General features: G+C 42.3%; 2 protein-coding genes and 1 long non-coding RNA gene across 9 annotated transcripts in view; 1 reads left to right on the top strand and 2 right to left on the bottom strand.

The window, feature by feature from the left end:
- Lar (Leukocyte-antigen-related-like) overlaps positions 1–22,744 on the bottom strand; it is a 145,447-nt gene that overhangs the window by 88,216 nt on the left and 34,487 nt on the right. For 2 of the 7 annotated variants that reach the window (NM_165313.4, NM_001259165.1), the window contains exon 2: positions 478–523. The exons of 4 other annotated variants lie outside the window; for them this stretch is intronic. In NM_165313.4, coding sequence (NP_724220.2) covers positions 478–523 — 46 coding nt within the window. The remainder of the gene's footprint in view (positions 1–477; positions 524–22,744) is intronic. One more of the 7 variants, NM_001273668.1, reaches the window with a different exon arrangement.
- CG46244 (uncharacterized protein) overlaps positions 1–22,744 on the bottom strand; it is a 124,993-nt gene that overhangs the window by 87,708 nt on the left and 14,541 nt on the right. The gene's annotated exons all lie outside the window — the stretch shown is intronic.
- lncRNA:CR44979 (long non-coding RNA:CR44979) lies at positions 1,253–1,524 on the top strand. Its single transcript, NR_124387.1, has one exon. It is a non-coding gene; the product is annotated as a long non-coding RNA:CR44979 (long non-coding RNA).

Genomic DNA, 22,744 nt, shown 5'->3' with positions numbered 1-22,744 from the left:
GTCGCGTGTTGTTTGCTCACACACACCCTCAACGGAGTACGTGCCGCGCAGATGTGTGAGTGCGGCAAAAAGGATGCCAGGATGCCAGGACGACAGGACGACAGGACGACAGGACGGCAGGATTGCGCAGGATAGCAGATTGCGGGAATAGGGAAGCCAGGCGGCGGCAGGGTGGGAAAACAGATGTGTGGCATTAAAAATCTGGCAAAAATCACGAAACGTTAAACAACCAGCAAAAATATTGTCATGCGAATGTTGCATGCTGCAATATGTAGCCCACATCATGTCGGCGGCCAAACGCACGCTCCTTTCGTTTCGTTTCGACGCGGAACGAAAAGTAGTTTACCCAACATATCAATTCGATTTATGATTCTGATTTTAATTCACTTTTTGCATCAGACTTTGATTGAAATTAAATATAAAACGCGCCGCTTAAATTGTTAGTGCACCTTAGTGAACCTGAGGCCGCAGCCCGACTTACGTGTGAGATACTGAATATATGGTATATCCGAATAATTTGCATCTGTAATGGGCATCAGACCGGTTAGTAATGGCGTTTTGAATCGCGCGCGATAACGACGACCGATTTGCGAATTCGAATTACGCGAATTATTGTATTATTTATGTTATAAGTTATAAGTTATATGGTATCTACATAGATACTGCAACTTGCAAGACATAGTTTACAATAACTAAGTTTCCATTTAAGTACTTAAGGCTACCTTATTTATAACATATTTAAAAGGTATATGAAACATTAGCACTAGAATACTATAAACTTATTCGCTAGGAATAGCAACTAATCCCCTCACTTGCAACTCTGATACATTGAAGTACTGGTCTTAGAGAAATAACAAATTAGACACAACTCTGGTACATTGTGCTCTGTACAAGCGAAGAGTATTCTAAATAATTTAAAGTTTTCCAAGGGGCAAAGATTCCTGTGGCCACCGCTTTTTTGTGGTTAGCCTGGCCATAATAATGGGCCAAATTTGCTGTTGCTGCGCCACAGTCAGTCTGTATCATTTACCAAAGTTTCTGGCCTCAACTTTGGTCGCAGAAGTTTTCTGATCACGATGCCAGGGCAATAAGTTAAGGCGTGGGTGGGTGGCAAAAAGTAATTGCAATTTATAATGAAAAATTCGCCGAATATTTAAATCAATTTCATATAAATTATCTACTGAAAATTAAAAGCAAAAAGTAAGCGGGCAGAAAATTGGCAAGAAACAATTGTTGCTTTTGCTCATTATAAAAATTTGAGCTAGGGGAATGGGATGCAATGACACGATTTTCACCCCAATCCCAAGATGATTTGCCATCGCGGTTTGGTTTGCTGGATTTGCTGGATTTGCGAAGCACTTGAAAGCATTTTACGCTTACGTTAGCACTTTTTATGGCCACGACTGAGCTGCCGGCGAATCAGCAATAAGCATATTGGTTTTTGCGGTTGTAATGAGCTCTTCGCTTTTCCGCAGGCAAATGCGAATTCTTCAGTAAATATATATATATTTTCCTCGCATTTCTAAAGTTTTATATTTGCTTAAACAATTTGATGGCAGGGCAATGGCTGAAGGCAGAGCAAAAAAAAAACACAGACAGACAGACAGACGAACCGACGGCCGACGTTCAAGACACTTCCGTGCCGACTCATAAAAAGCGTATCATTAAGGCCATAAAACAGGGATTTTTGTTTATTTTGCCGGATTGCCAACACTGCTCGTCGTTTGTGTTTGGTTTTAGGCGAAAATACAGAGATAAAATTTAAATAAATTTAATTATGCCCGTGCTATTTGGCGGCTCCATTTCCTGTTACAAAGATTAAAGGCATAGCAAATGAAATTTGTAGATTACATAGATACACAGCCGCGGGCCATAAAAGTGGGTGGCTTGGTGGAAAATCAAGGAAACTGAACTGCAGCCAAGTTGTGCTTGCGTGCAACTTTTTGCTGATTTTTCATTTCGCACGTTCGGCTGGAAAAGCGAAAAAAAAATGGGAAAGCGAAAGAAAAAAAAATGGGAAGCACTGGCAACGCAGTCCGCATTGAGCAAACAATTTCGTTGTTGATATGTGCAAATTGATTTGAGAGTTTGAAATGTGCAGTTATAGATACACACCCCCACACTAAACCCTACACTCAAACACAGATACTCACACACACACCCAGACAGAGGGGCACAAATACCAATACGCGCATTCAAGCAATTTATATGGAAATTAATACTAACATTTTTACTATGGCCCGTACGAAAAATAAAAAAGAAGGTTAGAAAAGAACACCACATAAAATAGAAAATTCGAATTGATTTTATGAAAAAATATTCTATAAGCTTGTCGCCCAATCAGGGGCGTAGTGTAGAAAAGAACTGAATAGGAGGGGTCAGACCAGCGGGAATGGGTTAAAGTGCAAATCAAGATATACATAGATATGATAATAGGTCAAGAGGAGCACAAATGGATGTGTGAAACAATTGCAATGAAAGGCAAATATTAGACTAGGTATCTAGCTTAAACTAATTTATATTAATTTATTAAAGTACACAACTGTTTAACCAATTGTATTTATTTTGGATTTTCACTCAAGCATTTGAAGTTGAAGCCGAAATTAACAAGCTGAATCAGCTATTTGTACAATGAAATTAGGTTTGCTCAGAGAACATTGGGATTTTGATTAGTTGAATGTTTATATATTCATATTACCATACTTATATTATAAAATTTTTCATCTTTAATGTACGTTATCCTTAAAGCAACAACTGCATTAGCTCTCTTCCTCTTCTTGTGGTGCCCCTTTAAATTACACCCATAACTTTTGGCCCCATTTTCCAATATGCCAAAATGCTCATAAAAATTGACCCCGTGTGGCATTCACGGAAAAAGGGGGAATTTGCCTCAATCGCTACTTTAGCCGGGCCATGTGTGTAGTATATACATATGTATATGTATGTAGATGTGTCTGTGTGTGTGTGTGTGTAAAATAAGCATATGCTGAATGGAATCGTAAAGTATGCAGCTGGGTTTTATGGCCCCAGGCCTAGTTAGGGAAAACTTGAAAGTTAGGCCTCCGGCTACATTCTGGCAATTTATGCCCCAAAGCCAGAATTTCCGAGTTAACCAGCCCCCCCGCCCATCAAATATACGACTTTTTAATAAGTGCAAAGTGCGAGTGGGTACCATTTTATGGGGCTAAAGGGGGAGTTGGATGGAGACTCAGGTTTTGGCTTGTAATGGAAACGCTTCCACTGCAAATAGTCATAAGATGCTCGGCAGAGGAAGGATGAGCTGCTAAGCTGCTTGCCGGCTCTATAAGACCGCCGATATGTATAGAGTGTGTATATATATAGGTACACATATATGTTGGCGACAAATCATTTGGCAAGCAGGCAGCCAGGAAAAGGAGGGGGATGAAAATAACAGGAACCAGGAAAAGATGCCTTTCCAAGCGGCAAGATGAGCCGAACGGGTCGTTTCCACTGACTGACAGCTGCAATTCACCTGTCAGCATCAGAAGCGTTTTCGTTTCGTTCCGTTTCGTTCAGCTGAATTGCATTGAAATACGATGCTAAATTTAACGATTCATTGCATTTCCCACTCCTTTGCTTTGCCACCCCGGGGCACTTTCCCTCCCTCCCCTTTTGCAGGACCAAACAAATCCTATCCCCAACCTCGCCGCCATGACCAAGTTGCAACACTCTCTGTGTGTGTGCACTCGATGCTCGTGTTGTATTTTTAATGCGGCAACTTTGGCAAAGCATTGCTAAATCTGCTGAGTCTAAGGAACAGAGACTGCCTCGAAACTCGTCCTGCTCCTTCTGCTCCTCCTGTTCCAGCTCCTCCTCCTCCTCCGTTGGGATGCTACAAATAAAATACTTATAAAAGCGCAGCATAGTTTTACACTGGAGGATTTTTATAGCACTCCCCCCCCCCCCCCCAGCCGTCGACCCCTGAGCTGTTGCGTATGCAACTAAATTTTAATGTTACTTGAAAGAGTAATAAAAATAAACTTTACGCCAGTTGAGAAAGGCAGTCAGCGATTATGACCAACTCCATCGGAAAGTATGCAGTGGAAAATGTTTAATTAAATTGCACAAGGGTTACGTTTTCCTTCCGCACGGCAGCCGGAAAACTCTGGCCGGGATTGGACAAAGTGTCAAGCGAATCGCACGAGGCAATTCATCATGGAATCGATAGCAGCGAAATAGAAAACTTTCGGGATAAAGTTTTAGAAAGGCCTACTGTTCGGTCAGTCAAGCATATAAATGATGCGGGCCAAAATGTCGACATTGATGCCATTAATCAAAATTAAAAGCGTGTGACTTTCCCTGAAACACTCGCATTTATTTACGATGAAAATCCAAATAAAATTAAGAAACAACAAAACATTTAAAATAAAAAGAATGTTTTGATATAATTCGATTGCTATATGAAACTATTTAGATAATGAAAATGTTTATATCAAGATGACAAATGTGTTGCAACTTCTTTAGGACTAGATTTTTATTTCAAGTTTTGTCAGTGTACCGAAACAGAACCCAAAACTGTCTTTCTCGCAAAGGTAGAGAAGTATATAGATTAAGGGCACGGTTTTAAGATGATTATTGTTTTGGCTGAACAGAACATTCCATTCCAAGAACAACCCCTAATTGAAAAAAGATACATAGAGCAGCTGTCAACTGTCAGTGCTACCTCAAACACAAATATTCAAGGAATTTATCGGCAAAAACAAGTCGGGCCATTTACCATCAACTAGTTTGATGCAACATCAAATATTTATGGATTGTCAATTAGAGGAAATACCAACCGTTTCGGCTGCAAGTTAGTTATCGACTGTGTGTTGATTGGGTTTTCAATATAGCCCGGCCCTGGCCCAATTAACTCTTCATTTAAATATCCATTAAAAGGCTTAGCGAAGTTTCGCCAGCAACTTTTGGGCCATAACTCGTAGCCATTTCTCACAGTTCGTGTGCCAAAAGTGACTTGGCAAACTCACACGTTTGTGTATGCATTAAACTGTATAAACTGTATAAACTAACCGACTCGTTGGGCAAACTCAAAATCCCTGCTAACATTTTCGACCAATGCCAAACGCCTCGGGCCAGCAGCAGCAAAAAAATTTAAATATATACGTATGTACATATACGTACGGACAGTTTTCCATGACATTTTAATATAATTAGTTTCTGCTTCTAGCCTAATGTAAAGTTGTGGCCAAAAAATTGTCAACACGTGCGAGGAGGGTCGGGAAGGGGAAGGGTGTGGTGGAGCGAAGAGTCCTTGGCAATATAGGACATGGCAAAGTTAACATGACTGTCCTGCGGTTTTGCTACAGCTTCAGAGAGAAAACTATTCCAGTCGCTGGGTAAAGCTGAGGAGGATTCCATAGACCACAGCATATTTAATGGCGGAATTTCCCAATGCCCACCTCACGCCTACTACTCTATTAAATGGGGATTTGTTGTTTTTTGGCTACAATCCATCTGTGTGTGTTTTTTAAAAAGGAAAGCCGGCCGAAGACGTTTTAGCCACATGGCAACTCTCATTATTTCTTTGCGGGATTACCCAGTAAGCTGGGGCAGCTTAAAATGCCGCAAACTTTATGAGACGCAGCACACGTGGTTCGGCTTGGTTTGGTTTGGATTGGTCTGGTCTGGTCTAGATGTCACTCTCCCTCATCTTTTGGTGCTTGCCAACGAATCCTGCAGGATCCTCGGCGAGTAGGCCTTAGCAATTTATGATTGCTAGCGACCGGGCGATAACAAAAGGCAGAAGGAACAAGCCCAGGACAATGATGACGACAGGAAAGAGGGCATGTCCTGCAGACAACCTGGCAATTTCATAAACTGTCCTGGCACTTGCCAAATTGCCAGGAGAAAAACCAAAATCACTAAAGCCCAAGGAGATTCCCAAATTGAAGGAGATTTCAGAAGGACTAGAAACACGGGCATATCAGCTAACCAAAGAAGATATTAAAAAGGAAAAAATTATCAAAATTAATAGAGGTTAAACTAATGTACTAATTGATAAAGGTAACCAGGCTTTTATAGGAATGTATCGATTATTCTCTGAGCACAACTTATTTATTATATTTATTTTGTTACACTCATATTGATTAAAATGTATTTAATATAACATACCGCATAGAGCACCTAAACTTCCATTAGTATACTCTACGCTTTACTTTCTCTTCACGTTGACGCCCCAGTGAGCATGCTTTGATATTTTATTGAGCTTGTCATAATATTTATGAAACGTATTAATGCATACGGGATAGGATGGAGTATCTGCTGCGGCAGAGCAAACACAAAACCGAACTAAAGCCTAAATGTCAACCGAATGTTTCAGTTTCAGTCTCAGTATTCTGTATTTTTGGAGGTGAGAGCGACAGGACAGGGACAATGCAAAAAGTTTGCCGAGAGGAGTGCAGGACAAAGTTTTATTATTATTAGCATGGCTTTTGGCTTTCATTAGTTTCAACTTTTGACAGAAATTATATTGAGTATATACACATTCGTTCTAGAGCAGACGCACACATACATCCGTGTATTGATGTTGATCATGATGGACGAAAAAGTTTCCTGCCAGCCAGCCACAAAGTTTCTCTTCCATTTTTGCTGTTTTGTTTAATTTGCGTTATTTATAAGCTGCCAAAAGAGCCGCCGGCCAGATGGCCAGTCCAAAAAACTTGTCTACCACTTGCCACTTGATGTTACTTGCCGCTTCTCGCCCCTCGCCCCTCGCCCCTTGCTCCTTTCTCCTTCGTTCAACACACGCATTTGGTCGGCAACGGTCGTAAGTAGGCAACATCGGCCGCAAAATGGCTGACAGCCAAATGGGCGCACAACACACACACAGACACACCCAGCCAGCCGCACTTAAGTCGACTCTTAAGGAAAACAATGCAAAGTAAGCCCTAGGTAGCCAGGCTACACTTTGCCTCTAGGCTTCGCCTTTTAAGGCAGCTCTAAACGTGGCCAAATCTGAAGTTTGAGATTTGCTAGCATTTTAAATGCCTGCGAAATCCGCATTGTCATACCTTGATAAATAGCTGAAATTACTCCTGGCAAACACTCCTCGTTGCCAGTTGCCAGTTGCCACTTGGCGAAAGTTCGTCGAGTAACGCCCGGTAAGCCGGTGTCAAGTTGAGCAACTAAAACGAATTCCATGTATTTCATTAAGATGCATCCACGTCCTGCTGCAGGATCTAAATACGAGACTGAAATTTAAAACTTGCAAAAGGCTCCTCATTATGTTTCAATTCCACTTTTCGCACTACTTTTCGCATAGTTCAAGTTATTTCAATTTCACTTATAATACTTATATAAAATGGACCAACTACGAGAATCTAGGTACATTTGCCATTTGATTGATTAAGCGACAAGTCTGCTGAAGAAAAAAACAATCCCTATCTTTTCTTTTTAATCAAAGAGATGTAATGTAAATTTCCATTTTCAGTAAGAAAAATTGTTTCCTCCAGATAAGCTAACGTCGGAGCCCAACTAGTGCATTTAACATTCAGCTCAATCTTCTGAACGTTTTCCCATCCAAGTTTCCCATTTATAAACCTAATACCATGCTGGTTCCCAATCCAGCGAAACTTCTGTATCTCCATCTTCATCTCACCTTAACCTTTGAGCTGAGAATTAATATGTGGCCCCAACCACCCAACTCCCACCCCCGGTGAACTTGGCGAAACTACCAGACAGACGGAGACAATCCCGTCAGGTCCCGAGTTTCCTTTACAAAATCCAACAAAGCATAAATGTTTTGTCGCTAAGCCTACACAGTCATATAGCCGTAAAGTATGCATTGCCTATTCGGGCCATTGTTTCATCGGTGGCCAAACGAAAAGCTCCACCAGGATGGAAGGACCCAGCCGACGACTCCGCGCTCTCCATTCTCGACAAGTCCTTGTTTTATTGTTTCTCAAATCGCTGCCTGTCGCTGACTTTTTCCTTCTGCCACCCGTCGTCTGGAGTCCTGGGCTTTTTGTTTATTATTATGCAGCAAATGTCGCGACGCGTCGAGATTATGGAGGAAAATAATGGGGAGGGGACTTCATAGGCATTTATGCTTCAGAACTTTGTCACGTGGCCCTAAACGCATTATTTAAAAAAGTAAACATACGCCCAGCAACAGAACAGAAGGAAGTTCAAATACTCTTCTTGTGCATGAAGCCATTCCAATAAGGGCCAAGTTCTTGAGTAAGCTACTTTCAACTCAGGATTAGGGGTAGAAGAACCAAACTGGAATTATCTAGGATACGCTTTGGGTTTCCTCTAAGGTCAAGCAAACTTAACACGTAGCGAATTTTGGAAAGAGCATTGCCACGAAAATATTCAGGTACTGACGGAATTTGATAAATGTCCTCTTGTCTAGGGGCTTATGTAAATTCATGGAGCGGAACCAGTACTGCAGGACGGACAACCAGAGGTTAGGAACCAAGTTCCCGGAGTTCTTACCGAAGGTTTCATCAATTTTCATGCCCTGCCCAACTGTTGCAAAGACAGGCAATTACACCGAGGGCGGGAGTAGTACATAAAAGAAACAAAAAAGAATATATATACATTAATGCCCCAAAAAAGATCGAGTCGGAGACGATTAAGACGATAATAACAAGCGACAAGTTTATTGCCTGCACACACATCAGTTTGGCCGGAAAAGGCAGATGGGGGGGAGGGGCGGAATGGATATTGGCCAGCCGCAAAAACTCTTCCAGAAAGCCTAAGCTTTTGTGACCCGAAGCCTAATGCGTTAACAGCAATAACAACAACAACAACAACAACAGCCAAGTGTGGGCTGTGCAGCCACAAAACAACACAATCATATATATATATGTATGTATATATATACGAGCAACCAACATTTGCTCGCCTTAAAAGCCAGTCGTCCACTAATGCCAACAGCTGGCGACATAAATATCAAAAAGTGCTCTGGGATGCGGGGGCGTCAATGGGCACCACGGCTTTTGTCTTTGACCAACAGCCAGACTAAAACAGACCATGAGTACCGGGCACGGGCACTAAACCACTAAGTAAGATAAGTGAGGTCAAGCAAAAGGGGTCATGTGCGCGCATTGTAACCGAGTTGCTCACGCCTCCGTTTCCACCTTCACCGAGGACTCTTCCACCTCCTCCCCCTGCACCACCAGGCTGGTTATCTAACCACATGGGAGGAGCAGAAGCAACTTTGACGACAAGGGCGTCGTGGAATGCCGCAGTAAGCCTGGACAACGATGGTGTGCCAGGAGCAGCAACACCGGCAAGTGAAAGAGCAACCAGGTGAGAGCGGCAAGAGTTGCCGATAAAGGAAACTACAGGGACAACACTCATACGCCCCGGAAAAAGTGCTCAACTCAATCAGTAAATCAATAACTCACTGTCTGCAGTCTTTGGGGAATTGCGGATAAGGATATATTGTTTTGCCAACCAATCTTTCTCGTCAAAACACAACACCACAATTAAAACTTTAAGCATATACAAATGTGCGAGGGGAACATTATAATTTGTATGTTGGCAGTTGTATTCAGGAGAAGATGCCACAGTAGAATTCCTTGACTACCAGATACTTGCAAGTTGAGATTTAGATATGAAAGATAGAAAGATACTATTTTCGTGATGGCACACCAACGCCACCTAGCGGCAGTTGCACATACTACTACTTAGTGTATGATACGTGTTAAAATCTCAAGCTCTTAATTACATAAGTTAGTGAATTTGATTTGTAATTTGATATATGCTGACTGAATGGATTTTAATTGGTTTGCTATTCTCATGATTCAAGCTATACTGACTGATTAAGTTATAAAACAACATTTCCCAGCGATTCACCGCCAGAACTCTAATGCTCACTTACTAATATAACAAAAACCACGTTTCTAGTTATGTGCAAACTCACAAATCACGTACAGCAATCAAAAGTCATCAATTTGCATCATCGAGTATCCCGCATGGGATCTCCTGTTCAGGTAAATGAATCTCTACGCACATTCTGAGCCATGAGATGACTCTCTATTGGCGGTGGTGGCGATGATAGTGCTGCTTTCACCTGTAATTACTTTCACTTTCTCGATGCGCCGAGTCATGCAAAATAATTTCCTTATTGGCCAGGAAAATGCACAACTTAACTTCTTGACAAAACGCTCGCTTGATCCGCAATCCCTCAGCAGAATGGGCAAAAAGTTATCCATGGTGCCTTGCCAGTAGCCTCATCCCAAATGATGACTTTCATGCTTTCATTATTCATTATCTATGCCTAGAGCAAATCTGGGGATCAAGGTTTTCGGTTTGGCATTTGGGTTTGGGTTCTGGCGTTGCCGGGGTTTTAATTAATGAAGCTACAATATGACAACAAAGCTTAACTAATTAATTTGTTGCCAGCGAATTCGTTTCGCAAAATATAAAAAAAATTAGGCATGTACATCAATCCTCTCAAGGAATTAGCAAAAGTAGCTATAAAAAGGGGAATGGCATATAAAACAACAATTGAAGCTTAAAAATGGAATTCATTTAATTAAATAATTTAAACAGAATTAGATATTGTATGCAAAAATTTCATCACTTGTTAAAAAAGTAAAAGCAAAAGCGCAAGAAAATGAAGCAATGCCATGTGAAATACTCAAATTCTACGTACTGCAAATGCCAGCTTCTGAAAAATGATCCAAATTACCCAAAAATGACACTGGAACATAAGAAATTTATAAGAAAAAACAGCGCCATAAATTGCGAAAATGTTACTTTTCATCTGCACTTTGGAGCGAAAGTCGAGATGCGTTTGCTAATGTTGTGAAAGAATCGAGAGCAAACAGAGAAGAAATGCCAAAATATGCAAATCGACTGGCTTCCCAGAAACTCCGGGAATAAGCAACCAACTATGAAAAAGAATATCCAAACATGTGGGTGATATAGATAGCGAACATTTCGATATGGATTGATGTAAAATTGATGCGCCGCAGAGTGGGTTATTGTCTGGCCCGCATAAACAACCATAAGTAAAAACAAAACAGGGCGGAAAACCGAAGACTGAAGACTGAAAACAGAAAACAGCAAACAGCAAAAAAAAATAACAAGAAATTTCAATAATGCCAAGGCATTTGTTCGCCACTTGAAAAATGGTTGCGAGCAAAAATATGAAGGAGTCGAGAAAGTCGGTAGAGCACTTCAGGCAATTTATGGCATATGTTACCTAACACACAAAACACAAGAAACAAAAAACAAAAAACAAAACTCGCATGCGACGCCACGCACACTCACTCGTATGTAAATGCTAAAATAATACGTATGCGTGTGGCATAAAAATTGATATGCCAACATTTCATTCATGTGTGAGTAATTCACAAGTAAAGTGCACAAAGTTTTTAAATAAAATATAAAATATATCGCCAGAGTGCTCGGCAACGCAAGCGAGTAAGTGGCAAATTGTTGACTTGATGTTTGCCCTATAAGTAAGTGATTGATCTCGAGGGTAAAGGAAAATGTGTAAGCGAAGAGTCTTGGAAGGAATTTATAAAATGCCCTGCATGGCCCCCCATCCTTTATGGGTTATGGATTTCAAATTAATAGTCACCATTGCCAAATATTTTCCAGGATATTCGAAGACCGAACGTCCCAGCTCCAAACTCCAGCAACTATGGCCCGAAATAATGATGCACAATAAATTGAACTTTTCATAAATTTTCCAGCACAAATTGGCCCAGTGTTTGGAACTCCGCTCTGCTCCTGCCTTATGTCCTGCAAGCCATTCTGGCATTGTCAACGCCTGCGAATCCTGCCACGCCTACCAGCCAACCAACCAGACTGCCGCCCCCTTTCTGCCAACTGAATTTATGGCTGGCAGCTTTTAGGCTTTGTTTTGCTGCTTATTATTGTTATTGGCACCAACAGTGACATATTAGGAGCACCGCCTCGCCATCACCATCGCCTCCATTTTTCCTTCTGTCCAAGCTCATTTGTTGGTCCCGACCAGAGATGGCTGGCTGATCGCTTTTGGGCCTGGAGTCCTCGAAGGTCCTGCGGTCCGTTGCGTATGCCGGATTATTAATATTAGAGGAACAAAAAAAAAAAAAAAATAAGGGACAAAAAAAATAGAAGGAGGGAAATATATTTTCTACTGACCGGCTGCTGCTGCTACTACTGCCGCTGTTTTCGATTATTGTCCTTCGCATCGTCCTGTTTCTTATCCCGTAAATTGTTATTGACAACGGAAGCAGCAGCGCGGCACAAATTGGGCGTTGAATTTGCGGCTTGGTTGGTGTTTTTCCCCACCCCACCCCACCATCGACCTTCTTTATTTCGCTTAGCTGTATGCGGCCGACCATTTGTTGTGGTTATTATTATGGTTGATTTAGTGGCCACAAATTGAATGAATTGTCTTATTTAACCGAAATAAGCAATATCGCATAAGTTTTTCTTCTCCCTTTTTTTTTTTAAATTGAATAATCCCGCCAAAGTGCGTCATTCCTCAAATCAGATTAAACCCAAACCGAAGACGATGGCGATGGCGATGGTGAAGTCGAAGGAAGTGGAAAGCGAACGAAGCTCAGCGGAAATGACAGACGCAGCACTCAATTGAATTAATTAATGCCCAGCCGATGAAAGGGAGTCGAGGAAATTAAGTTTAAGCGGCTGGCGAACAGCAGGCGAAAATGTTGACAGCCCGACATATCGCGGAAAATATTTAAATAAAGTCGTAATTAAATGCATAGCGTTTTCAGCCACCAACCCACAGCACCGCCACCCATGCAATCCCATCACTCTGAAAGTTGAGCAACAGTTGGAATAGCACGGAAATCGCGCATACGACGACATCTGAAGCTAAAGGATGATGAGTGTTCAAGTGGTTGACGATATCTGCAGACATGGGCGGTGTGGGGTGTATGTGACTACGCACAACTTTCACAATTAGAAAATTGAAAGTACACAGCGAAGAATTTGGAGTGCACAAGTCTGCTAAGTTTCGAATATATCTCTATATACACAAAACTCAAGTGCTTAAAATCTTGCATGCAACAAAATATAGTGTTACATACTTTTAAGCACCTTTGTAAGTGACTTCGATCACGTTCGTCCATTTAAATGTATTAATTAAGTTTCTTTGTCTGTACATTTGTATATTTCACCCAAAACAGAGAGTTCAAGTGCTCCAGTGCCATAATTAATTACATCGTTCCACGAAAAACACCAAAGCCTCTTAGTCCTTTGTTCGAGTGTACCGCCTCCGATAAACACACTCAAACACAATGGCTAACAATTTGTTGAGTTCTGCAGACTTACTTGGCAAGCTGTTGGCAATTTTAACCGCCGCCACGAGGATCTCTTCATTTCGCCAAAACAGAAACAGAAACGGGAACAGAAACCCAAGCTCCAACCAAAACCAAAACCGAGACCAAAAACCAAAAAACCAAACTGCGAAGCCTCCAATGGGAGCCACGTTGAGTGCTAAATGGCGGGGAGTTGTGCCCCCCTCCTCCTCCATCAACAGCACGCAGGCATATTAAAATATTTAATTACCATGTAAACTTACGACTTTTGTTTTTGTTATTGTTTTAATTGTGACAACAACTGTCATAATAATGAATATGATGATGTTTGCAACGCGGCAAGTCCCCAATTCCCTCCCACATCTCCACCCATTTCCCCCCTTTCCAAAAGTGCACAACGCATGGCGAACATGATACGAAATTGCGTAAGCGGCTGCGAATATTGCGCGTAGGGGGTGGGGAAGTGGAGTAGGGGGAGGAGCGGGAGCAGGATGAAAAAGGACGAGCGCATAGCAAAGCTTTATTACATTTCCCGCGCGTGTATCTGTGTGTGTGTGTGTGTGTGGGTGATTCATGGCACATATGTCTCGGGTGGTTGATGGTGTAGGGGAAGAAGTGAGCTTTGGCGGTTTTCTAAGAATTGTCTGCCGCCTTTCAACACATTGAGTTGTTTGCTCTGGGTACGCGCTCCATGGTCTCAGGACCTCCCATTTTCCCCACCCCTCGCACGCCGCTCCTTGCATGTTATTTGAATTTTAATTGCAAACTTTTGTTGCATACTTTTGGCGTGGATTTATTTTATGGTCGAGAGAAACGCTGCTTGGCTCCTTACTTCCTCGCCTCCGACCGTCTGTTTAATTAAAAATGCTTTGCGGTCTCCCCCGCCGGCACGCTGCCACCAATTTTTTCCCTTCGGCAGTGCATTTTCATTGTTCTGGCCAGGTGTTTCTGGGAAATTAAGAGAAAATGTCACGCGAATGATACCACTTCGAAATGCTATCGTTTATACGCGGAAGGTACCCATTAAAATCGCTCTTAACTAAATTGAAAATACGCACACAGAACAGTCAAAACTATTTTATAAAGAATTGATTTTAAAAATCAATAAGTTACGATTAAGCCAGACTTTCGCTCGCAAATGGGAACAGTTTTCCCCTAGCCACAGCTACCTTGCTCTACCCTCTAATTACAGCTATTAGAGCTGAATGGTGCCCATTTTGTTTGCTCAGTGGAACTAATTAGTTTGCCTTCGCCTGCTTATTGACTGACCCCCATCCCAGGACAGGACTCCGTTTTCAGGGCCAATTCGAGGATGAGATTTTTCAATTGACATTGTCAATGGCGGAATGCTTTCTACAAGGATGCCTTTCTACAAGGGGCAGCGTTTTTTCTTTCTTTCGTAGCTCTGCTATTTAGTATGCGGCACACAATGCACATAAAACATTAATAAAGCTTGTTGTCCTTTTCGGATGGTTGCGTGTCCGTGCCCCTCCCCATCTTGAGCGAGCCCTTGTCATTACCAGGACACGGCCCACGTCCTTTGCCGGCTTCCCCCTGCCCCTTTATCCCATCGTAAGCATATGCTTAGCATAAATTCGGAGAACTCGGTTTTGGTATGCAAGTGATGCTGGGCTGATGATACTTGAAGGAGCTGCGGCAGACAACTTTGATTTGGGCCCGTACTTAAAGCGTGGCGTGGCTTAATTAAAATAAAAAAAGATTCTAAAACCAAACAGGGCTTTTAAAGTTTGACGTTTTCCTTATTTTCCATTCTATTTTCGAGCCAATTATTAACGGGCAGTTCACTTGGCCATGCTTCATACAACATAATTCAGTCATATAAAATTTGTCTAGCGTAAAATTAGAAATGCTGCAGGAAGCGGGCGTAACAAGGACGCGCGTCAGACGCTGCGTAATTAAAATGGGAAAAAATCATAGCACACTTTTCAGGGCCCCGCCATTGATATGCTGATGAGACTGAAAATCGTCCTGCGAGGCGAGGAACTCGGAACTCGGCACTCGGAACTCGCAACAGGGCGAACTGAGGAGCCTGACATTGAAGTGACTGCCTTCGAAATAGTGGGTGAGCAGCAGCATGTGCGTAGCCGCGGCGGCAGGAAGCTGCCAGATTTTGTATGGAGGATGCCGGGGTTTGCGCGTGTTTACATAAAAATTTAAAGCGAAAACCCAGTGATTTTTATGCTTATCAACAGCGAAATTGAAAATGCCGCCTGGCTACAGATTCCCCTCGAAGCGAAAGGAAACACAATATTTGTTCGGATTAAGTCCCACACACACTGGCATAATGTAGTTGAAAACTTAAAGAAATTTAAAAGGATTCTGCTCTCTACGAAAATCCTGGTTTCTAAGGATAATCCTGTTGCCTGTTTGTTGCTTTCTCGCTCTGCGCTGAGTGTAACTTAATATTTTTTTTTTTTTGTTAATAAAGCTACATGCTTTCTGGTTATTTTCAGGACACTGTGCACCTTCATTTGGCAGCGTCAAATCAACACACACACACACACACACACACACACGCAAGTGTGAGCCTTAGCGTATATGCGAGAGTTGATTTTCAATCGAAGCAGCAGTCAACGGCCCACTTTTCCGGCACACTTCTCTACCCCTACCCCTCTGCTGGAATGAAACCCCAAAAACCCCTTGGAAAAAACTTATTTGCCAAGTTTTGCGGTTTTTGAGGTTGACATGTTGCCGTTTATGTGACCCAAAGAAGTGAGCAGCTGCTCGACAGCCATCGCTGATTATGATGAGACCGAGACAGGCCGTTCGGAAAATCCCTTTTCGTTACAAATTTGTGCCAAGCTGTCGAAACTTTATTTAAAATGGGTATACCGTCCTTTCAATGCACTCCCTCCATTCCATTCATTCCATTCCCTTCCACTCCTTTCCATTTCACTTCCGGCGGAAGGGGCTGGCGATCGAGTGGTAGATGTGAAAGAAAAATAATCGTATCCTTTGGCTAGATTTGCATTTCCTGTCAGGTAATTACCCGGTGATAGAGGCAGGCTCCCTCGCCATTCAACAAAACGAGCCGCTGACTGGGCCCGTCATCAATTTCTAGCACCGTTCTAATTAAAGATAGGCATCAAACATGCAAACTGCTGTGCTGAATGCCAGGCAGCGGAACTACGGACAACGAACTCGCAAGGATCCCACACATATGTATGGCTGCATGTGTATGTGGGTGTGTGTTGGGTGTGTGGGTGTGTGGGTGTGTGGGTGTGTGGGTGTGTGCATATGAGTTGCGATGTCGAGTGCGCTTTGTAATTGATTTGCTGGCACTTTGTTGTTTGCCAAAGGTCGGTCACAGGGGGCTGGGGTAAAGCTGCGGGTGGAATTTAATAAATATGAAAACATCAAATTATTTCAAATGCCTGAACTATCTTGTCTGCCCGGTCCGTCCATCTGTCTGTGCGTCTGGCTGACTGACAAACGCCCGCCAAGCACGGAAAATATGCTTTCCAGGGGCTGGGAAAGGGGGCTGGTGTTCTATGGCGGTGGTGGCCTCCTGACTTTTGCATAATTCTGCAATTTCTCCACAACAAATCGCAGTTGATTGTTTTTGTTTGTGTTCTTTTTTCCCTCTGTTAGTACATACATAACTGCAGCCGGCAAAACTGCCTTAAAATATGCAACGAAACTTTGCTCAAAGCATAAAATAAACTCGGAGCAATTCCACTTCTGCCGCCCAAAAGGGTGATGGGTGGGGAGGGGAGGGGGTTTGGCTTTGGAGGGAGTCCGAATGGGAAATGATTCGGGAGGGGGCAGGGGTTGGGGGGAAATAGGAAATCACTGTTTGCGAAAAACAAGCGCTGAAAATAAAGCTCACCAACACACTCGCATTAAACTGAAGCGGAAATGCAAGGCATTCTTATGCATATCCTCTAAACAACTGCACACAAACGCGCGCGCTCACACACACACACACACACACACTGCCAGCGTTATAAGGACACAGAGACGAAGAGAGAAAGAAAGGCTGCAAGGAGAAAGTAGCAGCCAGGAACTGTGGAGCTAACTCGTTTGGGGAATTGCTGCTGCTTCCTCTGCTGCCACTGCAAAAGGAATTTTTCATACGCAAATTAAATCTACTTCAAGTCTTCAGCTATGTGCGCCTCCCCGCCACTGCAGCCACCCCACCCGTCGACCACGCCCATTTCCACGCTGCAGTCGGCGAGATTTGCAAATATTCATTACATAATAAACTAAATAAAATGTGAGAATCCTGCACAGCTCCGAGATTTCCTGAAGCCCAGCTGGCTCAGTGGTGCACCAACCGAGATAAGTTAACAATCGCAATCTGCGTGTGGTGCAAGAATTGTGGTTACGACTTGTAGCCGTTAAGTTATATAAGCCCCTACATTAGTGTAAACCATTTGGGTTAATTTTAAGGAAAAAAAGAAAACTGAAATAATAAAACGTCATTCTGAATTTATCCTGCTTTTAGATTAAAATACATAATATATTATATTTTGTACAAATATATTATTTTCAAATTTTAAGTGATCCAACCAAAGTATATATTATACATTAATAATAATGTATAATTTCATATAAATATGAAGAGACACACATAGTGCATTCCGCATGTACACAATATTCTCTAAATTCTATAAAGAAAATTGAAAGAAAATTGATGTGAAGAACATACAATTCAAAAAAGACAAAGTAAATATAAGGTAGAATCCATTACTGCTACGGCATTCAAAGTTATTAAGCCAACACTTTGGGGCCACAAATCAAACTGAACTGAATAGCATCGCAAATGCCAATTGGCGGCCCACCGGATGGAATGTTTCTGACTGCTGAAATATATGTGGCAAATCAATGACACGTAAAAGCTGTAATTAAACGCACATTTCTGGGGCGCTGTGTTCAAATTTCGGGTTCCTAGAAGACCATCGGCACGCGGAGTCCATCGCCATTTGGGTTGGCCAAGGGTCATAAACTGGTCTACCATTCATAAACACCAGGCCGTTTCCTTCCACCTTCCCGTCTTGTGAGCTGGCGGAGGAATGCTGTCCGGTTCTGGTTCTGGCGCCTTTTGGGCCAGATGTAATTGAAGGGTAGTCAACTTGCTGTATGATCTATGAGTGTATTCAGATTGGAACACCTGGTACCTGGTTTGTTTTTTTTTTTAGCTAATGGAGGCCCTCAAAAATACATTGATATATGTACAAATTACTACGAAATATACTCTCACTTTGCTGGCCAAAACAAAACATCTCAAGTAAGAGCCATTTATTTGGGTTGCCTATTTGCATAAGTTTGGTAACAATTCGTTTACGACAACAACTCGGTTTATATATGGCGTATAATTACGCCATTGCTTCCCTTCGCTTTTTTACAGCGCTTTAACATGTAAATTCGATTCGAGTGGACTGCCACACACACAGCACACACCAGCCCACCCACACACACACACACCTTAATTAAATTTCTAATTATTGTAATTAACCACATTAATATGACCTCATGCGCACCCCAAATGGCCGCAACTTCAGGCGAAAACAAAAGCTCACAACGACCGTAAGCCAGAACGAATCCGTATCCGAATCCGAATCCGTATCCATATCCGAATCCCGATCCTCCGAGTCTTGCGGGATATAAAATTGTGTAGAAAATTGTCGGTAAACACATTTTTACAGTTTATTCGGGGAGGAGGAAGCGTATATATTTGTGGGCCGACTGGATGTGGTTTTCGGACCCAGCCCGTGTCCATTCCATACTGTCCTTCTATTATATGGCTATATAGCTGTGTTTAAATGTAGGTGTGTGTGTGTGTGTGTGTGCAGCGGGAGACGAGGCGGCAACAATGCTGTTCCAATGGTTTTGGCCTTAATGAGGTCATGTGTGGCGACCACGACCACGACCACGACAACGACTAAGGACGACGGCAGTGGTGATTATGATGGCATGAAATTAACATTTAATTTGAGTTGAAGCCACCTAGCGGGAAATGGCTTTTGGCTAATTTATACCGCCGACGCGGCACCGTCTCCATTCTGAATGTGCCATCATTAGAGGGCCAAAGTTTGCGGTTCTGCGGCCCACGCTGGATTCCATTGGACAATGGCATCTAATTTATGTTTGTCTTAGCAGATGCTGTCCGCCAGTTCCGACTCGTTTACCAATCCCAATACCAGTCCCAGTCCCAGTTTCATTCCCAATCCCCACCAGCTTCAACACTCTGCTGAAGGCAACAAGTTGAATGTTCGGGGAATCAGAAGGCGCAGGCGAACCAGTTAAAAACTTTTTCCTTTTGCCGCAAAAGTTTTCCTGTCTGCGTTTAAGCGCTGCGAAAAATGAAAAGTTTACGGCTCAAAAACAAATTTTTGTGCGGTGCCAAGCGAAAACTTTATTCTCGGCTTATCAATGCTTTCGCATTGATCAGCTGAATTTTATTGAAAACATGCGGCGAACGGAAATGGAAATGGAAACGCGCAGCTAACCTGTCGTTTTGCTCCACTACTATTTGGTTATTCATCTCTAAATATTCGCTGCATTATTTATTAATGAGGCTAAGCAGCGTCTAACATTTCAAAGCTTTCGCCTCGCCTGCGGGATAAATGGAAACCGGAACCACAACACCGGGAGGGCAAAAAGAAATAATACGAGCGGGAAAAAGGCAAAAATGTGAGCGCATTAAATATTAATTCCCATTTCGCAACTGATAAGAGCTGAAGTTGCTACTGCGAAAAGGATGGCCAAAAGGTCAGCTTTCAATTAGCCGCACCAAAGAAGCATTATAAATAGCGCAGAAAGGGTTAAAATTTTTGGGTAAAAAGGCTTAGCGAGCGCATAAATCAGACGGGATAGTTTGAAATATTATATTGGAGTTCGGGGTGGAAAAGTTCTAGTGCCCGTTGAAGTTGTTTATTTATGTAGGGATATATGCTTATGCTTATGCTGGAACTAATTATAAAAAATCCATAGCCCTTTTTACTTTTGTATGTACTCATGTTTACATAGATTCATTCCCTTTCAAGGAAGTAAATAAAATTGGACGTACGCAAATGAAAATTGAAAACGCTTTCCACTCGATTTTTGGCCGGATTTATTGCCGCTTGTTAGGTCATCCAATTGAAAGGCCCAACACTTGTCTCTTGACCCAAAAAAAAAAAACACTTCATTTTCGGCTCTTTCAGCGAACAGAAATCCGTAACGGACTGAAGTTAATTTTTGGTTCGCTTATCCTATCAAAGTTGGTAGCCAAAAGAGAAAGGACATACAAATTCCGTGAACAAAATGAAATGTCAACAGTAAATTTACCTTGGAGTTTTCCCTTTTTTCCCCTTGCTGTTTTTCTTGTTGTTGTTGCCTGGCCTTTGATTATTTTCCTTTCTAATGCGGCGAAAGCTCATTTTTCTTATTTTGAAACGAAATTTCTTTTAATGGGATTTACAAAACGAAATGTCTACACAGATGCTTTGTGTGGGTCGTCTGCCGCATTTATACATATATATATCTTTTTTTTTTTCTTCGGGACACTTTTTTTTTCGGGTCATTGACGTAGTGTGTAAAATGGCGCATAAATATGTTGAAAATGGACTTGAGAATTTATTTACATAAAAAGGATTTAGCAAATAAGGCTGAGAAAGGGGACTCGGCATTGGTGATTTGTTGTTTGCTTATTCGTTTCTTTTGTTATTTTAAGCTGGTGAACGATCCGATTTTCACGAGAAGTTTGTTACCAGGTTACCAAGATGATGATGGGTAAAATGTTGAGGCAGTTTATTGGATTTATTTTGTTATACAATGGTCAGTCAATGATCACAAGTTGAGGGAAATACTTTGATTTTGGAATTTCGCACGTTTCGCTTAGCGAAAGAAGTCTGGAGTTCATTTTAGAGCGAAGAAAAAAGGCTGGCGAAATGAGGAAAAGCGAAGCCAAGTTGTTCGAACCGAGAATGGGAAGTTGTCGCGCTCTAAGCAGCAAATCCCTTCATCCGATTTAAGTAAATGCAAACAAAATAAGTAAATAGCAAGAAGCAACACTTTGTCTCCATTGCCTTGTAGCTTTTGTTGGCTCCTTTCCAGGAAAACGGGGTGAGTGGAAACCTGGGGGAAAATGGAGAAAAAGGAGCTTATGGAGGCCGCCGTGGATCCGGCTCCATCTCCGTGCACATCTCATCTTCCGCAGCACTTGGATGAGAGCTTGTTAAAACTTTAAGTCCGTTTTACTTAACGTGGCTACATTTTAGCTGACAGTTGTAACTGCTTCTGTTGCTTTGATTTCTTGTCGGCCTCGGCCCCTCGGCGTTTTCCATTCCATTCAACAGCTTTCTGCACTTGCCATTGTCTCTTTGGGCCTTTAAGCTGTTAATTTTTCGAGGCGCCGTGGATGAACCCCCTTAACTATTTAGCATATTAGCCTCAATTTCTCTATCATCCCACCACTGTCGTGTGTTTTGCCATCGACAACGCCTTTAATTGACTGCCATCATTGTGGCCCCACCCCACTTCCCTCTTAATCGTTCTCGGTCTCGCCTTTTTCATTCTTTTTTTCACTTTTTTTCCTTCTGGCCTGACAAGCCTTGTAATTAGTCATCTCGGTTTGAGCCACTTTTTGCTATTGACACTTGGCCAAAAGCAACGATGCCTTTTAAGTTCGCTGCTATCGCGCTTGTGCTTTGCTTTTTAATTGAAAGCAGAGTCCTTTGCGGAGTCTTGATTAGGTTTATTAATGCGACAAGCTTCTTATGGACGTGAACTCGAGCCCAGTTCGCAAATGGTCCAGTAAGTTGGGAATAACGAGCGCACATAGGAAGTAAACGATGAAATTATGAACTAAGCACTGTAATAAGCCATTTAAATTCTACGTAAAACGTTTGGTTCCTAAATAATATTTCAAATTTAATGAGGCAAATTAGTTGAAATATTTCACTATTTCCCCCTCTTGAAAAATTCCCAAATTCTGTTGCTTTTCGACACTTTAAAGAGGTATTCCAGTTAATAGCCAGGGTCTGGCATTCATTTATGACGCATACCTTTCACCTTTCACCCACCGAGTTGCAAGCCAAAAATTCTAAACATTGTTGGCACACGAAACTCCGGACTCCAAACTCTGGACTCTTTAAAATGGTTGGTTGCCTGGCGAAAGTCGAAACCAATTCATTCGTTCAGCCATCTTTCGCAGAATGTGCGCATATTTGCCTACCTCGGCATAATTTGAAATTAGTGCACTCAATGGCTATGGTTTCTCTACTTTTCCTACATTTTCGGCCTGCATATTTACATAGGACGATGGGTTTTTGGGATTGAGGGGTCGTCGTATAGTGAAATCCTGCGCCTACCTCACCAGCTGCTTCAGCTAAAAATGCAAAAGTGCTTACGCTGGCCAGCAATTTCGTTGGGTTGTGTCGGTGGTGCTGAAGGGTGGTGTTGGTGGTGGCTCGTGGTGGGTGATGTTGGCTACCAAAAAAGCCAGCATCAATTTCTGCAACTGCAGCTCGGGAAATTCCAGCAAA

The sequence above is a fragment of the Drosophila melanogaster genome, chromosome 2L (assembly GCF_000001215.4).
Source record: "Drosophila melanogaster chromosome 2L".
NCBI lineage: Eukaryota > Metazoa > Arthropoda > Insecta > Diptera > Drosophilidae > Drosophila > Drosophila melanogaster.
This window is presented reverse-complemented; position numbering and strand designations above follow the sequence as displayed.